The 17,530-nt window shown below is 38.6% G+C and overlaps 1 protein-coding gene across 4 annotated transcripts in view; it reads right to left on the bottom strand.

Annotated features, from left to right (window-relative positions):
* Positions 1-17,530, bottom strand: part of NRP1 (neuropilin 1) — a 108,485-nt gene that overhangs the window by 21,779 nt on the left and 69,176 nt on the right. For all 4 annotated transcript variants that reach the window (XM_085227088.1, XM_085227090.1, XM_085227089.1 and 1 more), the window contains exons 8-11: positions 10,259-10,414; positions 7,447-7,591; positions 6,211-6,542; positions 1,599-1,743 (exon numbers count right to left, since the gene is read on the bottom strand). In XM_085227088.1, the coding sequence (XP_085083214.1) occupies positions 1,599-1,743; positions 6,211-6,542; positions 7,447-7,591; positions 10,259-10,414 (778 nt within the window). The remainder of the gene's footprint in view (positions 1-1,598; positions 1,744-6,210; positions 6,543-7,446; positions 7,592-10,258; positions 10,415-17,530) is intronic.

The following is a 17,530-nucleotide window of genomic DNA, read 5'->3' as shown; positions in this document are numbered from 1 at the left end:
ACATAAGCCCCCTGGGATGCTTCGAAGACACAAAGCTTCCCCTTGCTCATTACTGCTGGAGAGCTGATTTTTACTCCTGTCTGCGCCTATCTCCATGCTTCTTTTCTCATCTCAACACCTATCCTCCCCAGTAAATCTCAAGTGACTTCTCTTCATTCAACTCCCTCCTTAAGATACAGTTATACAACAAATTTTTCTTATTATGTTTCTCCTGTGGGTGAATGGAAATTGACCCTGCTTGTCCATGAATGACCTGCAGGTGAACAACTTTCATAGAAGTGCTCTAGAGTGGGAAGATGAATGCAAGTAGATGTGTCCCAGGGAAACAAAATACTTGCTGCTGCAGTTTGTCTATTTAGTTTTCTCTGGCTCCCCCGCCTCACTGAGCCACATGTTCTTGTAAGGTGATCCATAAGCTCACTTCTTGATGTGTAGGTGGCTACAGAACCCCCATAGCAGAAGGACATTACCCATAGGTTATAAGTTTACACAGGACAGGTGCTGAGTTTTCTTTTCTCTTTTCTGAGCAAGTAGTACAATAGTCTGCAGGAACCAAGAATTCTCACAGGAAATGGGGACTTCCTGCAGGAACTAAGAAGAATTTCCAAACTCCCAACTTTCTGGGCCAAGTAAAAAGCACACTTATTCAATCTGGGCCAAATAAAGTACACTAAAAAACAACAGAGAGCTCAGCAGTTCTCACAGTAATGCTTCCTACTCCTCCACTGTGGGAATGAGACAGTGAGAAAGAAATGGAGGTGGAGCAGTCATTCATCTTGGGAGCCTGTTCAGCGACTTCTTTCTGAGGTATCATATGAAACCCCTGATTATATGGTTTGTAATTAGCTGTGTATTGGTAAGCTCTGTGATTTATAAGCCAAGCCACTGAACCTTCATCCACCAGATAACACTGTGAAATTCACGTAGTGCTATCTGTAGTTATCTATGATGTTAAATAATTCTTGTTTATATAACAAAAATCAAAGCATAATAATACCTCATGTCATAGTCCAAGGGTAAATGTCTAAACTTTGCTTTTCCTGGTCTTTCATCTCTTTACTTACTGTTGCAAAATTAAAGCATGGTGGGGAACAAAAAGGACCTTCCTCACCCTTAAAAAGGAAGAACACAGACCCTGTCCAGACAAGTAATCACTGCCTACCGTGTTGTCTGGTGTGACTCGCACATCCTTTGAAGGAGCAAAAGGTATAATTTCCCCCTTTGCATTCTCAGAAAATGTCTCTCCCTGGGTTGTATCATGGTAACAGAAAATATAAGTTTCTGTCTTTATTTTCTCCTAATAGCTCTATGCTTCTCGAAAGCATAATCATAAGTTTGCTTGAGGGAACAGAAACCATGTGGAGAGTATCACTGTGATTCAACAAAGGATGGGAGAGAGAATAACATTTGTGCCTTCAGCATATTCGAATGTCTGCCCAGAAGGAACTGATTAGTCCAAGAAACAGCACTAATGGCAGTCATGGAAGCAAGAGTATGATGTGCTGCCTGTACAAGAACAGCAGTGTTCAGCAGTAGCCCAACTACAGAATGTATGTCTGAAGATAATAAAGTGCATTCATCTCTAGCAGAGCAATTACCTTCAAGTTCACATCCCAGCAGCTCCATTCGAAGTCCCAATCCTGCGTGTGTGGCTCTCTCAGGGTAGACACGGATGAATCTCGTTGATACAGGTTCAAAAGTCCGCAGTTCAGGTGTATCGTAGTTGGTGTTGCCTTCAAAAGTCTGCAAGGCATGATAGATGCTGCTTGTTAAAAAAGAAAAGATATTTCAACGTTTTCTTCATTCTCTAGTCTTTGAATTAGGTGAGAAATAGGCCAGATTCTAACCATTTAATAAGTGTCAGACTTCCCCATCCTAAACGAGAATGGAAAATACACAGTTAAAGCTTCTTGGAAAATTAATGCATTTCATTTTTCATAAACTCAGTAGCAACCAATCCATCAGGGTCATAACAAGAGCTGAGTGTTTAATGAGACATGTTTTTAAATGACGCTCTGATCTGGGGTTTAACTGGGTGACATTTTCAACACTTCTTGGGGAAAAAAAATGACTGAGGTGAAGATCCTGTCACCTTTTAAGTGGTTGCAATAATAATCCAACTATTCGAGAGAAAATTTCAATCTGATTTCCCCCAGTGACAGAGTTTCACAAGTTGTAGTTATTTCAAAAGGCATAAATTAAACTCCAGTAACAGTAGCTGCAAGAGTTCTTCCAGGGAGACTGCTATTGAATAAGAATAGAAAGAAAGAAAGAAAAAAAGAAAAAAAGAAAGAATGAAAGAAAGAAGAAAGCTGCTTCCTGACAAAACTGCAATATAATATAATAATTTAACAGGTAAGGCAGGTCAGTGAAGGTACCTTTCAAACAAAAATCTCTTGTCTGAGTTGCACTCTGGGTTCTTTAGCCATAATATAGCTCTCAGTGGCATCTGTCTGATACCTTCAGTGTCTCCTCTCATTGACATTTTGTATATGGGACAAGTTATAATTCGTACTTAAACGAACACCTTTATATTATATACATGGAGATAATAGGTCCTTAGAATGAATTTGTACAGAGGAATAGTCTTTTCCATGACGTGTTTACAAGCCTGGATGGTTAAGTAGAGTTATTTTTGGCCTAATTTTTAAATTCCCTATAGAGAATAAATAACAAAATATTAAATGTATATAAAAGAAGTAAAAGTAAAATGATTTCAGCTTTTCTTTCTGTTAATAGTTAAATTACAAATCAATAAAAATAATCTTCTTTGAACAGGTTAGAAGTGCTACTACTTCCAACTCATAGCTGTGAAGTCTGAAGCTTTCTTCAAGAAGTTAGCACCTGTCTTTCCTTCGTTTTGGATGACAACAGAACCCGGCTATCCTATTGACCTGGGACAGAGAAAACTGAAGCCAGACGAAAAACTGGCTGTATTGCCCAAGAGCACAGCTAAAACTGATAGCTGCTTGTGTTTCTAGTGCAATCCTAAAAGCCTTGTTGTGTTTGCTTTACACCTGTTTCTACCGAATGGTCCAGAATCCCTTCTGACCACTGGTTAGAGCAACATAAGATGCAACAATGCTGCAGTAACATAAGCCAGTGTTGATAGGTGAAGTGATTTCTACATAAATGCTTTTGCTATTATTTCTTAGTGAAGACTGTAACTCTGAGATGGTTCAAGGGGCACAGCCTGACCTCGTGTTCAGACAGTGCCTGGAAGAAAGTTGTCAAGAATTCACATGTAGATGGCCTGTCAAGAACTAATTAACTTGCAATTACATATTACTAGATTTGAATTCCAATATAGGGCAAATGATCAAAAAAGCTACCTACCACATGTGAAAGAATGAATGCCATTTTATGTGCAGAAAATAGACAGACGTATCTGAGGAATCCTTGCTTCCTTTTTAATAGTAGTCTTAATAGCAACATATAATAACGACAACTGTTTTATAAAAGACATCAATACTGGAATACTGACACATAGACATTAGAATTCAATAGGCATCTAGAATTATATTGAATCATAATTATATTGAATCATTGTCCTTTGTAGTGAAGAGCTGCCTGTGATTCAATTTTGACTGTTCATTTAAAATACATACTGATAGTCTTTGTTGGGGAGGAGAGAGGAGTACACAGTAAAACTTCACTTTGTGAGCATCTTTTATATATGCTGTGTCACAAATCGATTTACTTCGTTACAAAGAAAAGTATAATAAATGATCACAAAACAAAAGGGAATATAAACTAGCAAGAGGGAAAAAATTTTCCTAATAGATTTATAAGTCAAAATAAGTATGGCAGAGAAATTTTGAAAGGTTGCTCCAGTTGGCAGGACATTTAGAATTTTCTTGTGCAGTACATGACCAGAAGTAGTGTGAAAACCAAAAAAAGGTCATCAGTTGGCAAGAGGAAGGAGGAAGGAAGAATGGAAGACAAAGATGAATTTATGGAGTAAATTACAGCAAGCCTGTGGAGAACAAACACAAGTTGGATTTTGAAATGAATGTAGGGTTCTGCGTGGTCGTTTGAGGATTTGAGTGATATTCACTCCTTTAAGTGCTTGAGATACGCTGAAGGGGGAAACATTCTGCGCAGTCAAAAATAGCAGAAATTGGGTCAGCCAAAGAAAAAAAAGTTACAGTAGTCCTAGGGAAGAAGCTGCAGGCATGGATGACGATCATGTTGAGGTGATGTTTCATCCTTTGGACATATTCTGTTTTTACATTTAGCTTGTCGTTTCTCTTCCCTTTCCTTGCGTGCAGTTGTTTGTTTATTGAAAGTCAAGACTTTAACCAAGTGAAATGATGTGTTTCATTTCATAAAACGGGGCTGTTTCTAATCCACGTTCCTGCTGTGACTCGTTATAGCATTCTGTCCTATCCAGCTCTACTTACATTTAAAAATGCTACATTCCAGTATTAACATTTTAAATCCCTCAGACTCTCAAATCATAGGATTTATTTAATTCTCTTTTAAGAAAACTTGTACTTTGGAGGAAAGTTTATTAAATGTCTTGAATTTTTGGGAAGGATTATAATTAGGCCACAAGAGATTTGAATTCCAGCCCTCCTCATTCCATTAACCTTTGAAAGTTAATTTCTGGTAGTGATGAAAGCTGAGGATGGGCACAGTGTGTTAGTTAGCACTCTAGTTTTCTTGTCAAACTGCTAACTTCTGACAATGATGGCAAGTGCTTGTATTAGAAAACAGAAAGCCACACAGCAGACGGCGCACTGCTTTGAAAGCATATGGCATTATTTTTTCCTTCATTGAGCCCCAGTGTAGAAGTACATGTCAAAACAACATCTATTTTAGAAAGAAAATGGTTAGATCCCATTGTTGATTTTCACTCTCTTCACACTTTATGATGAAGTCAAAACTCATGGTAACAAGAGAAAGGAGCTGATTGCAAAGGCTGAATTCATTTAGTTTTAATTCTCGTAACAAATGATGAAAAGTGATATTCAGTGAGATTAAAACAGGAGAGAAGGAAATCCAATATTTACCAAATGTGCCTGGAAAAGCTACATCCATGGGCACAATCAGCTTTTCCGTTAAAGAAACACAGGTTTGCCCAACTGATGAGTCTATATCAAAACAGCTTTTACATCTAATTTTCAGACTAACACTGCTAAGATATGGAGCAAATCTCAAGGTTTCTGTTTGCCAAGCACCATAATGATTTGCCTTTTGAGGGAACATTTTTGGTTTATCTTATTTCCTGATCTTTCCAATACTGTAGCACCAGCTCCTGTAAAGGTGCCTGCTCCTTTCCTGAATGAAAAGGAAGGGAAGACTGAAAAAAATTGCGCTTCTCAAGGCAAAAATGGATTTAGTGAGCAACAATAGCAAATCTGGATGGAAAACAATAAAGAGGATTTTGGGTAAACATGTTAAACAGTGCATATGATGTTCTGAAGTACGTACATTCAAAGACAAAAAAAAAAAAAAAAGACAAGTACATTCCCAGAAACATTTCTGAAGCACACTCATTTTCTTGGCATTTAACTCAGAAATTCATATGACCCATGCCTGGAAATACCACCTTGTGGTTTTTGCTTCAAACTATGAACCAGCTGCCTGTTATTTCCAAGCATGCACCAAGGTATTTCACCAGTAATCTTCACTGGTACATTCCACCATTCCACCTAGGATGTGATAATGTCAAGAACCACATCACTTTCTTTCATTTCAGCTTCGATCAGACCATTGTGAAGAGCCTGTGTAGCTCTCAAAGCAGCCTACAGGCAGCTCAGAAATTCAGCAGGTATCCTAGTGAGTTAAATCCTCATTCTATAGCTAAAAAAAGCAGAGGAAAAGTAATTCTGTATCTCAAATGAGCTCACTCACTGTCAATGGAAAAAAACTGCAGAGGTAACTACTCTTTTGGCTGTGCTGGATATTACTATTACATGTGATTCTGGAGTAACCTAGAGGCCACACAGGCACACTACTCCTATCAGAAGTCTTCTGAACTACATGCTGAACAAACAAAACCTTTGCCGTGGTGTTTGATGTCATGGGATCAGCTCTACTACATGGTACATGGGCTTTGTACCATTTCCACAGCAACCAATTTGGTGTTTCTGTCCTAGGAGTCCTACTTTAGCTTCAACCCAACCATGCGCCTTTCCTCAGATCAGAGATGAATGTATAAAAATTTAATGCAAGCTCCTCCCTATACAGAGCATTCCTCCTTACCTTTATCTTTTTCTTGCTGGAATCCATGATCATTTTCCAATCTGATCCATTGTTGCTGTAGCCAATTTTGAATTTTTTCATGAACACTTTGTTTTCTCGGTGCTTGCCTCCTTGGACAATAATGCCCCTCACTTTTTTTTCTTCACCAAGGTCTATTTGAAGCCATTCGTTTGTATATGGATGAGTAGTTGGAGGCAGTGCCCAGCCTGAACGGCTTGTTATAAGGCGAGCATTTTCTGGGATCCAGTTTCTATCAACTTGAGTAGATGCAGTAATCTGAGAGTCAGGTATGAGCCCAGACACCATGCCCAACATCCCAGAGCAAGGATAATCTACAGAGAAAAAAAACGAACTAAACTGTTAATCTGAACAAGCACCAAAGCAGAAACAGGCCGTATCGATCATTTCAATTCTGATAAGCTATTTCTTTCTTTTTTACCTGCAAAATAATCTTTTTGCATTTGTATATAATTTTCATTTGTTCAAACATGCACTTCCTAGTTTTGGCAGGAAATGGAAGTACCAAAATACCTCAAGTATTTCTGTCCTTATGGGAACCAAAAAGATCAGAAAATCCTATTCTATTATTGTTTTCTATTCTTTTTGCTCAGTCAAAGAGTGCAGGGTCACATCTGAATTTGAATTTTCCCTAGGGAAAGTTCCCTAAATCAACCGAAAAACATTTTCAAATTATTTATAATGTTGTTCTGTAGGTAGGTATCTGTGTGATACAAAGGAGTTACATTCCAAAAAGTAATACTGATTATCACTGGGAACATGAGGTTATATGTCTAGATACTGAAACAGGCTTTAGATCTCGGGGTTTTTACCTTGTAGTGTTTTTAAATGTAGGTATGTATGTCTCCTTGGGCAACCTGCTGACAACAAACTGCAAACAGTAGGCAAGAGAGAGGGACTGAAGGGTAGGAAAGGGAAAAAAAGAGTGGTGTGTATCTGAGGCATTTTGCATGAAGCTGTAGAGTAATTGCATGAAAAGTAATTACACTTTATTTATTTAACTTCTTAAAGCGGAACATTCAAAAGAGAACGCTGGAACAATATTCTGATAACACTGTATGTTTGGGTTGTTGGGTTTTATTTTCTTTCTCATTTTGTTCACATTTCTATAGTCAGACCACAGCACAAATAGTGAAGATGTATTTCACTAATAAAAATAAAAAACACAGCATAGGCACAAGAAATTCCCTTGGTTTTAACATCCTTTCCAAGACTTACCTGTTATCTTGCAGCCATACACTTCAAATCTCAGGGATACTCCATTTTCCCAAGACATAGGTCTAATTCGTACAAAACGTGTTAAAACTGGTTTGGCAAAAGGTCTGTAAACAACATCAGTGGGATTGCTATTCCCTTGAAAAACCTTTGTGCGGAAAGAAAAGGTATATATTTGTTAGGTTTTCTTTTAAATAGTGTTTAGATTTCTGTATTTCACAGATATTAGAGACATAAGATTTAGCCAGGGTTATTTCTGTGGGAAATGAGACAAAAGTCTTGCATGGGGAAGTATTTCATTAAACTCCTAGCACAATTTTTGCAGACACATAAGCTTTCCTTTGGGAGGAAAAAGATGTTTGGTGATACTAAAAAATAGCCATGTCCCATAGCACGCTGCAGAACATAGCAGGAGAGCTCAAGGCCATCAGGAGAGCAGGAACTCACCTGAGCACAGCAAGGCCCTGCCCACTCCCTGCCTTTGTTAACACCTTCCCAATGCTCAGGCCTTTTTGTGGATCTGGCATACACTGGTTCCTGCCACCCAAGGATTGCCATGTCCTGGCCAAAAGCCTCGCTGCCCAATTAAGGCAATTTGATTACTCAAATGTTTGTAGAATGATGCCAAAAGCTACAAAACTTCATGCCCAAATTAAAGGTTTGGATTTCAATTAGACCATATAAAAATCCCTATATGGAATTAAGCTGAAAACACTTTGTTTTGCTGTCCTTGGGTTTCAGAGTTTTTCAGAGTGTGTCATGCAAGCCTTGATCTGATGACCTTCTGGGCTTAACTCCCTTTTAACAAATGCTCAGTCTTTCTTTCTCCTTGCATTCTGAGATGGAAGTCTATTTAAAGTCTATATGGCGGGTTCTAAGATTTAGCCTCTGTGTGTCCCCTGAGGCTAACAGTCAAATCAGATGAACAATAAGACTTCCACAAGAAGAGAGAGGATTGTGCTGTTCTTTCATGTTGAGAATCCTGCAAACATGCTCCTTCCTAGCAGAGCTGAGATCTCGCAATGTTCCAGTCCAAAGAAAGTGATTCAGTTTCCTGCCTCTTTCTCACATAGAGAGGACCAGCTTCCTGTTATTTTCCATAGATACAGTCCCCTCTCTTTTTATAGGAGGTTTTCCCATTTCTTACATACAGTGTCTACTTTCCTGTTTATTACTTGCAGTAACTGCACTAATTTGGAGCGGAGGCTAGCAGCACACAGCTGCCACTTCATCAGGCTCAGTTATTTCTTAAATAATTTAATAAAGGGGTTTTCATACACAGAAAGAGATTTTAAATAGATCTACATTTATTTTCAGCAACTATTTTCTTTTTCTCTGGGAGGACCTATTGTAGTTCTCTCGAGGTTTGCATCTGATGAAGGAAATGGGTCTCTCAAGGCACCCAACTCCTGAGCGTGCTGTGCAACACTGCCATGAGGCCTCCTTAGAATGCTGGTGGCTGCCTGCTTTTGTTATTCCTTTAGCAGCTGAGTCTCCTTCACTGATTTGGATGAAGCTTTTAGAGGGAGACCAATGTACAGTTTTTTTTCCTTGTCCTGATCAACAGCAAAATAAGGTCATTTTAGATATGTGACTGTTCAAGAAACCTGTAACCACTGTAGTGTTAGCTCCTCCTGTGACTTTGGGCAAGTCAGTTATTGTACCTTTGTACATCATTACACAGTGCCTGCATTGAGGCATCTGACCTGCAAAGGTTCCTTCTCATCTGTAAAACCAGGATAATACCTGTTCAGGAGGCTTTCAGGGTTCTTGTTCTTTGTTTCTTTACAAAGTATTTCAATGAAGAAAGATAAATGTGTTAAACAGTACTACCATTTTGATTAGATAAAAGTAGCAGACTTGGCGTAACGCTTACAGATGAATAAGGGACAAACCAGTAACCAAATATTTAGAGCTAGATATGGTTACTCTGGTAGAGCAGAATATTACACAGCCATTCTGAGTCCTTGCAGAAGGGTCACAAAAAAGCTGTTTTGAGGAGAGACAGCAGAAAGTCTTCTACATTGCATCAGCCCCGGCAGCCACTGGGGATGCTGCTCTCAGACATGTCCCAGGTGAGGTGTATTGGAAGTTACAGCCTCACTGGGAGCTGAGACAGAACTGACTTCTCAGTAATGAGCTTTATGTTCATGGTAGTGGATAATGAAGATTTTTCTCACAACTGTCTAAAGCTGTTTCATTGGGAGGTTACAGGGAGCAAATCTGATGATAAATGGAAAGGTGATAAAAATCTATAAGGATGGAAAGATAAGCCTAATTATCTGCCTGCATGACCCCATCACTGAGATGCTTGAAAGTCTAACAAATTACTAATGGCTTGCTGGCACTCCTGCAAGACAGCAGGACTATGCTGAGGCACCAAAGCAGCACGTACCCAGAGCTTCACCATTTATAAAGGACTGATATATTTTCTAAAAGGTTCCCCAAAATGTTTTTCTCAAGGTCAAAAAGGAAATTTCTGTCATTAGGGAAACAGCAGCACACTCTGGGGAAAAGATCCAAACCACTCCAATTCTGGTGGCTACAATAAGCCAAGCAGAACCTTACACCCTTTCCAGCTGCTGCACACAAACGATTTCTGGGGCCGCTTGCTACCGAGAAAATTGCTGCCTTTTGGATTTGGGATATTGCTAACACTGATCATGCTGATTAAACCTGTGATACCTTATTCCTCTTTTTTTTTCTTTTCTTTTTTTCCCCCCTTATTTAACAACTAAAAGTAACTAAGGAATTCAATAGCCTATTTTTTTTTGGCAAAAAAAAAAAAAAAAAAGGTAAAAGAGAAAGGACTTACAACAGGCTTGTTTCCTTCCTTCAGTGTAATCCAGTCCTCTCCATTGGAGCTGACATCTACACGGTATGTTTTCAGGTAATATTCTTTCTTTGTCTCTTTTGAGATGGCTCCTTGGGTCCCAATTCCAGAAACAAAGCGGAGAAGGCCCAGATCTACCTGTGGGAGTGAACAAATGGGGATGTGAGGACAATCAATGCATAAGTGACCCTTCCCATCCCTTTCACAGAGATAATAAGGATTTATATAAAGGAAACTGCAGTATATAGTTGCTAATGACAATACTAGTCATCTTTATTGCTAACAGGGCCATCACAGGAGAAAGAAACATTTGCTTGATCAGTTAAGAGAACTACACACATGGCAGAGGATTATCTTTCCTCTATGGAGGAGGAACAAGAAACCCCATCATTGCAACTGGGCACCAGACTGTACATAAGTTATTTGCAAAGCTCCTTAAGGACCAGTCTGGTGAACAATCTTACTTAATACTTTCATTAACTATCTTGCATAGATGCAAATGAAATTTGCTGAGGACACAAAGCTACCAGGCATTGTCAATACAGAGGAGAGCCATGCAGTGAAAGCTGAATGACCCTGAGGACTGGAGTATTAGAAATGGGATAAAATTTAATAGTACACTATTGAAGTCATACACTTAGGGAATGATAAAAAGAATTCTGCTGAAGCCTACAAGCTCATCACTTGCAAACAGATGAGGAAAAAAGAATCCCATGGTATATTATTTAGTCACATGATAATTATGAATCACTGTGCAATTTTGTTGGGAAAAAGGCAAATGAGTTGCTAGCTTGTACACTATGAGGCATGTGCAGAAAAAAGGAGACATTAACACAAGTTCAATAATTCTGCTCCAACTGACAAATGAAATGAACTTCAAGCTTTAGAAAATAATGGCAATTTGAACTTGCTATAGAAATGAATGCTATTATGTGCACACAAATGCTTGCTAGAGGTCGTCTCTTTTCCTCAATCTTCTCTGTCTTTCCCTCATGATGTTACATTGCAACCAAATGGAGAAGTGATTTAGATTAACTCCCCTCTCAAAAAACTATTTCTAATCCAGATCTAAGTCATCATACGTATTCACTGAAGCTGTATGAGTGTAGCCGGGAGGATGATGTGGGGTGCAGGAGCAAGACTACCCAAGTCAGCTCTGCTGGCAAGAGAAACCTTTGTCTCAGAGCACAGGTCCAGATGCCAAATAGCTGAAACTAGGCATGAAACTTTCACGCAGTCTGGCTGATGACCACAGCTTTGAAACACTCCATTTTCTTACTGCCTTTCTTCTGCCATAAAAACGATAAAAAATCAAATTCACCACTCTGCTTTCTCCACAGCTAGAATCTTCTCTTTGTTTCCTAAAGCAAACTATTTAAATTCAGTACAAATTACACTGTTCACAAAATATTAATTAGAGCAATTAATTCACTTAAACTTGTTGACTATGCTTTAGGAGCATAATAATAGGTTGATTAATCCTTCTCACGTGAATGTCCAGAAAATGTCTCAGGCCTTCTCATTATTTCCAAAGTATGCAGGATGGGGCACATACGTCCCTTGTGTCCTTTTTCCTGGATGTATGTCATATATCCAAAGGCGCTGGAGCAGTTAAATCAACATGCTCTGCATTCTCGCTCAAAAGGCTGAAGGAAGTGCTATTGAGGACAGACTGGCTGCTCTCTCAATGCCCATGTCATATGCAAGTCATTCTGAAGTCTTCCAACACAAGAATAGAAGCCTTGTGTGTGACAGATAGAACCAGCTTTCAGCACAAAGCTGCTGTCCCTGCCATGGTTTTTAAGGCTGTTGAAGCCTATATGTAACATTTTAGCGTTGGTCTGTAGAGGTGAAATAGTGCAACATTTTGTTATCTCATGATTAAAAAAAAAAAATCAATCTTAAAAAAAAAAAAATCAGAGCATTGCCTTGCAAAAACAATCAAGTGATTTAAAGTAACTGGAGAGTCTCAGATGTTAGATTGTTGCAATCTGAAAGTTAATGGGGGAATCTGGGCATCATTGCGCTGAGCAATCTCAGCTTAACTTCAAATGCTCTCCAAACTGTACTCTGCTGATTGTAAAGTGCGCTGCGCTGAGTTATGTCCAATACCACATTCACTTCCAGACTGAAGTGCACTTGAAAATCTGGAAGTCTGAGGGAGTGCAGAGCTAAGTTATTTAAATGATCTGCTTCTCTTACAATTTGAAACAGCTCTTCAGTTTTGAAATGATTAGGGTCCCAAGCCTGTACCGTTCCAATTGATTTGAAATGATTCTAGTAGGGGCTTTTTAATATACAGTAAGTACTTCATTGTGAATAAAGTCAAGCAATGGCCTATTACAAGAGTTCTAGATATTTGAAGCTAAGTTAAAATTTAACACTGCGGATTGAGGGGAAGATTTGATTAGTTGATGTCTGAGTGAACAATTACAGCTAGTGCTCTGTGATCACTCAGGCACCTCAGGCTTGTCCCATCACAGAACTTCAGGTGCCCACATTTTGCTAAGGCCCAAATGCTGATATTCAAAACACTCCTTTAACTCCTGAGGCACTGAAAACCCTGAAATCCATCCACTGCCCGGAGCAAAATCCTGAACACAGTAAGTTTTGACATCTACTGTCAGACCTAAAACCTGACAGAACTCTACAGGTAGGTAGAAATTATCTGCCTACAGGTATGGAAGAGGCAACATAATTGTGTTCCTTGTGCCAGTAACTGTGACATGGAATACAGTTCTATAGAGGAATTGCTTCTCTCCAGGTGCCTGAAAATAGAATCGTAATGCTAAGCACCTCTCTGTGGTACCTCTATGTTTGTAAATCAAACTCTACCTTTACCAATCTTCTCTAAGTAAGGTGACTGAAATAAATTATGACAACCCCTGAAATTGCATGAAACATCTTAAAAGAGTTGTCAAATTAATCTTCACTAGACATTTTTTGATGTATTTTGTTCTCTATTTTTTTAGGGTTGAAGCTCAACCATTTTAATTGCTATTAACAACTGGAACCTGAATGTACCAGAATGTGGAGGCTGTAAAATAGAGCTCTTTCGTGCAGTGTTACCCAGAGGAACAGAGGAGTTCCTATGCTTTTTGGAGGTGTTTGCTTCTCAAGTAATTAAATTTCCAATCAGCTCAGTGTGCCTTCTCAACAGAGGTCTCCGAGTGTTAACATGACCAGAGGTAACCCATTTTTCTCATTTCCATTCTTCTCTAGTCAAGATATTAATATGAATCTTTAACAGCTAGCTTTTTGTTTTGGACTTCTTGTCCTTTTTTTTGGTATGTGTTTAGAACTTGTGTTTCACGTTATAATGAACTGCAGAGAGAGATGGTGATGAATCACAGTACTTTTGAAGATGAACATCAAATGCATTTCCCTGCAATTATTTGACATTTAGCTTTCCGCACATGTGATAAACAAACATCTGGAATTTATTTTACAGGATGCAAACAATTTTCTAAGTTATTGCATGCCATTGTCTGAGATAGACAGTTGTGTCCAAGCCCGAAATCATGACATTTCATTTCCACAAACAGAATTTTTGCTTTAACTAACTGCAGTAAACTGACAGTCCGTTTTCAAAATTTTGCTCTCCTTCATTCAGATTAAAAAGCTTCTCTCTTCTGGAAAATGGTGCCTTAGGGCCCTATCCAACAAACTGCTTTGATAATTGCCTGTGTTGCAATGTGACCGCCTCTATTGGTAAGTACAAGTCTGGGAGCAGACCTACCTACAGGAATGGGCCATAAGAAATGAGGAATATCTCAAGTGTGTGTTTCTTCTCCAGAAGAAAAATGTTTGTGTAGAAAAGTCCCAGTTTTTCCTATTTCTAAAATCAATTTATTTCCTGTGAAATCATATTGCAAGATGCTATTTCTGCATAAGAATTACTTCCTCACTATTTATACTGTAATATCTTTTAGCTTCCAGGAAAAATATTTTTATTGCTGTCTTACTGTCTTCAAAATATGTGGGTGGGTGACACACTTGTAAGACATGGATATGCAACGGGTGGCATGCACATTTGATTTGAGACCATTTAAGAAGAGAGAAAAAGAGTAACATTTTGCTCTGCACAATATATCACGCAGCAAATCTTAGCAAAACTGCTGGTTAATGAACAACACACAACACGCAAGGCACGAAATGAATATTGCTTCTCCCTGTCATTATACATAACCATGTCATTGTATGGAAGACTTTATTTTCAGAATGAAAATCTGCCTCCCTAAATAAAATACAGTCACTGAGTGAGCTGTAGCAAGGGAGCAGTTTCACGAGCTTTAAACACTCCTACTGTAGGTCTGTTCAACAGCCTGAGAAAATAAAGGACAAAGCGCTGGAGTTTGATTAACAACAGGAAGCTTTTTGTTGTGGGCATCTCTTGTGGCTTGAAAAGCTGTATAATCCATCACTTGACACAACACACCAAAGTAAATATTTTTAGAGAACTGTGTCATTTCCCTAGATAGCATACAGTGCTCTGATTTACACTAACTGTTGTGATGCTTCACTGTTCTGTCAAATATTTTAATTAATCAAGAGCTAATCTTTTTCATTTGTTAAGCCCATATTTTTTATTAGATGTTGCTGTTGTTTTGACCAATCACATACTCCCATGATGCACATACAGCTATCAATTAGTTGCTTTATTTATTGAGCTTTAATAAAAAAAATTACAATGCTAAGTAAAAATGGCACAAGTTCTAGTAGAAATTCTGAAAGGAGTTTCACTAATGTGGTTTGAATGTTACTTCCAAAAGCCTTCATCCCTGAATTGAATTGTCATCAAAAGAGCACAACCCCTTGATTAATGACAGGGTGTAAATATTCATCCTGGGTTTAAGTGAAAGTAGTGAAGGCTGTAAAGCACCTCAGACTTTTGTGCAATATTCTCAGTGATACTTGTGTCAGCTCCACAAACAAAGCAAGATAAAAATATTGCAGTTGGTAGGATCTCTCCTGAGTCACTGAAGTCTTTCTCATTGACTTTGACAGCAACATCCTGAAAGCATGACAAGAGAAAGCAGCTAATCATGTGCTCAACTTCTAGCCTGTGCTAAACAACTGCTCTCAGTCAGCATGCTTTACTGAACTGATGCCTATGTGACTTGGCAAAAGTGGGAAGGTAGGAACAAGAAGATGAGCAAATATTCATGCCAAAGAAGTAAGAATGCTTGGCAGCAATAAGCAAATGAACTTTCTTTAGCAATTGAAATATTCCTTGTAATCTTTGCCCTATGCCCAAATGATTTTCTGAGCAGGAAAAACGTGAGTGTAAAGACTGTATGCCTGAAGACAAAGAATTGATTCAGAGGAGCCTATCACACTGAGATACTGGTGCTGGGACTGCACTACTGAGTACAGAGACTTTTTTTTTCAGAGCTAGATCAGCTAGTTTCTACAAGAGAAAAGTCAAAATGGTCCTGAAAAAGTATGAGTAATAGACATAAAAAAAAAAAAAGAACCTCAGTTGTCACTATGGGGCTTCCTGGAGAAAGAAAAGATGCAAAAAGTATAAGAAAAATGAAATCCAGAAAGAAAGGGAAAAAAAAAAGACTAGAAAAAATTAAAGAAAAGGCCTCTGTGTCTCTGACAGAGAAAAGATAATGCTTGTGTGGGCTGTGTTGCATCTGGATTCATGGCACATTCTCCCACTCTTATGTTAATTTTTTTTTTTGCATAAATCAGAAGCAACTAATTAAAAAAGAAATATTTAATTCTGACATGTTCTTTGAACTGGTGTTCCATCTGGTTCTGTTTGAATAGTAAAATCTGCTGTAGTTGTAAAAATTGGCAAGCAGCACTCTGGTAAAGAGAAACAAAAGAGACTCAGTACAGCAGGTTAATACACTAGCATTTCAACTTGAGACATTTCCAGAATTCAGCAAACTAAATCGCTCCAGTATGGAAACTATAAAGATCAAATGCGAAAGAGAAATACTGTGAGTAGGCTGGGAGAAGTGCTGCCACTGGTACACATTAGCTCGATGTGATATTTTCAGTGTGGGGCTTGGAAGGGGTCGTTTTAAGAGCAGGGGCAATATGCTGGTCCCCTGGAAGGGGCTGACTGTGTTGGCGGATGGTGCCAACGGACCAGACGGAGAGTGCTCCTGCACTCTTCATTGATTCCAAGCTGCACCTGATGTGGTCTTGTAGGGCTCTGATGTAACATGATCATTATTCAGAAGACTCAGAAAATACCTTCTTTTTAATTTATTTCCTACTTCAAAACTACTTAAAACCTGAACACCAAGATGCGATAACAAAGAGAGGAGAATGTAATAGTATTGGGATTTCTATAGACTCTGGGATACAAGTAATCGGTATCTTGTGCCATTCAAAACCTCTCTGTAGCAATGCAGAGAAAGGCTGATTAACTCCCAGTCCTTTAGAAAAGGATTGTTTTACGTCTTACAGGAGCATATCTTGCTGTGAAATATTACTTCTTTAAAATGAAAACCTTTGCTTCAGCACTACATTAACTTGCAAATGGATAACCTAAGACATGTACAATGACTTGGTCAAAAAAAGAAGAATGTGAATGGCCCCTTTCTCCAGCTAAGATACTTAGGAACCCTTGCTGAGCCATAAATGAGTCAGGAACGTAATACTTTTAATTAACGTTTTCTGAATACTTATTTGTAATTTACATTTAATTTTAAACCTGAGTTTAATCCTCTGATCTGGAATGAAGACAACTATTTAGTGCAGTCTGAATGTAACCTTCCCCAGTTTGTGTTAGAAACTATAGAAAAAGGAAACTCAATAGCAATACTTGCAGAACCGCTCTTTTCTGAGGGAGGGACATAATTGTAGGGCTTCTTTCTCTCCCAACTGTACCAAGCAACTAATGCACAAATGGGAAACGAGTAGTGCAAAGCTTTTCTATCAGACTGCCTCACATGTGAATAACCGGACTCTGGGTGGAAAACACTGAATTTTATCTACAACTTTTTCTTCTAGCATTTGTTTGCCAGCTACTATCCTGTTGAAATCAGAGGCAGAGGCAGCAAGGCTTGATCTGAAATGTATTTTGGCACTCTGAATGTAAGTACAATATTATACACGCATAAACACATAGGAACTGCCTCTGCTTCTTCCTGTTTCACAGCATACCTATGCTAATTGTGGAGGAAGCTCATAAGTGAGAGTGTGATGTGCCATACAGAATTAAACCTCTGCTGTCTCAGACCAGAAAGATATGACTGTGCAATCACAGATACAGAGAAAGTGCCTCTGAAA

Source organism: Meleagris gallopavo, chromosome 6, assembly GCF_905368555.1.
Source record: "Meleagris gallopavo chromosome 6, MGAL_WU_HG_1.1, whole genome shotgun sequence".
Classification (NCBI taxonomy): Eukaryota; Metazoa; Chordata; class Aves; order Galliformes; family Phasianidae; genus Meleagris; species Meleagris gallopavo.
This window is presented reverse-complemented; position numbering and strand designations above follow the sequence as displayed.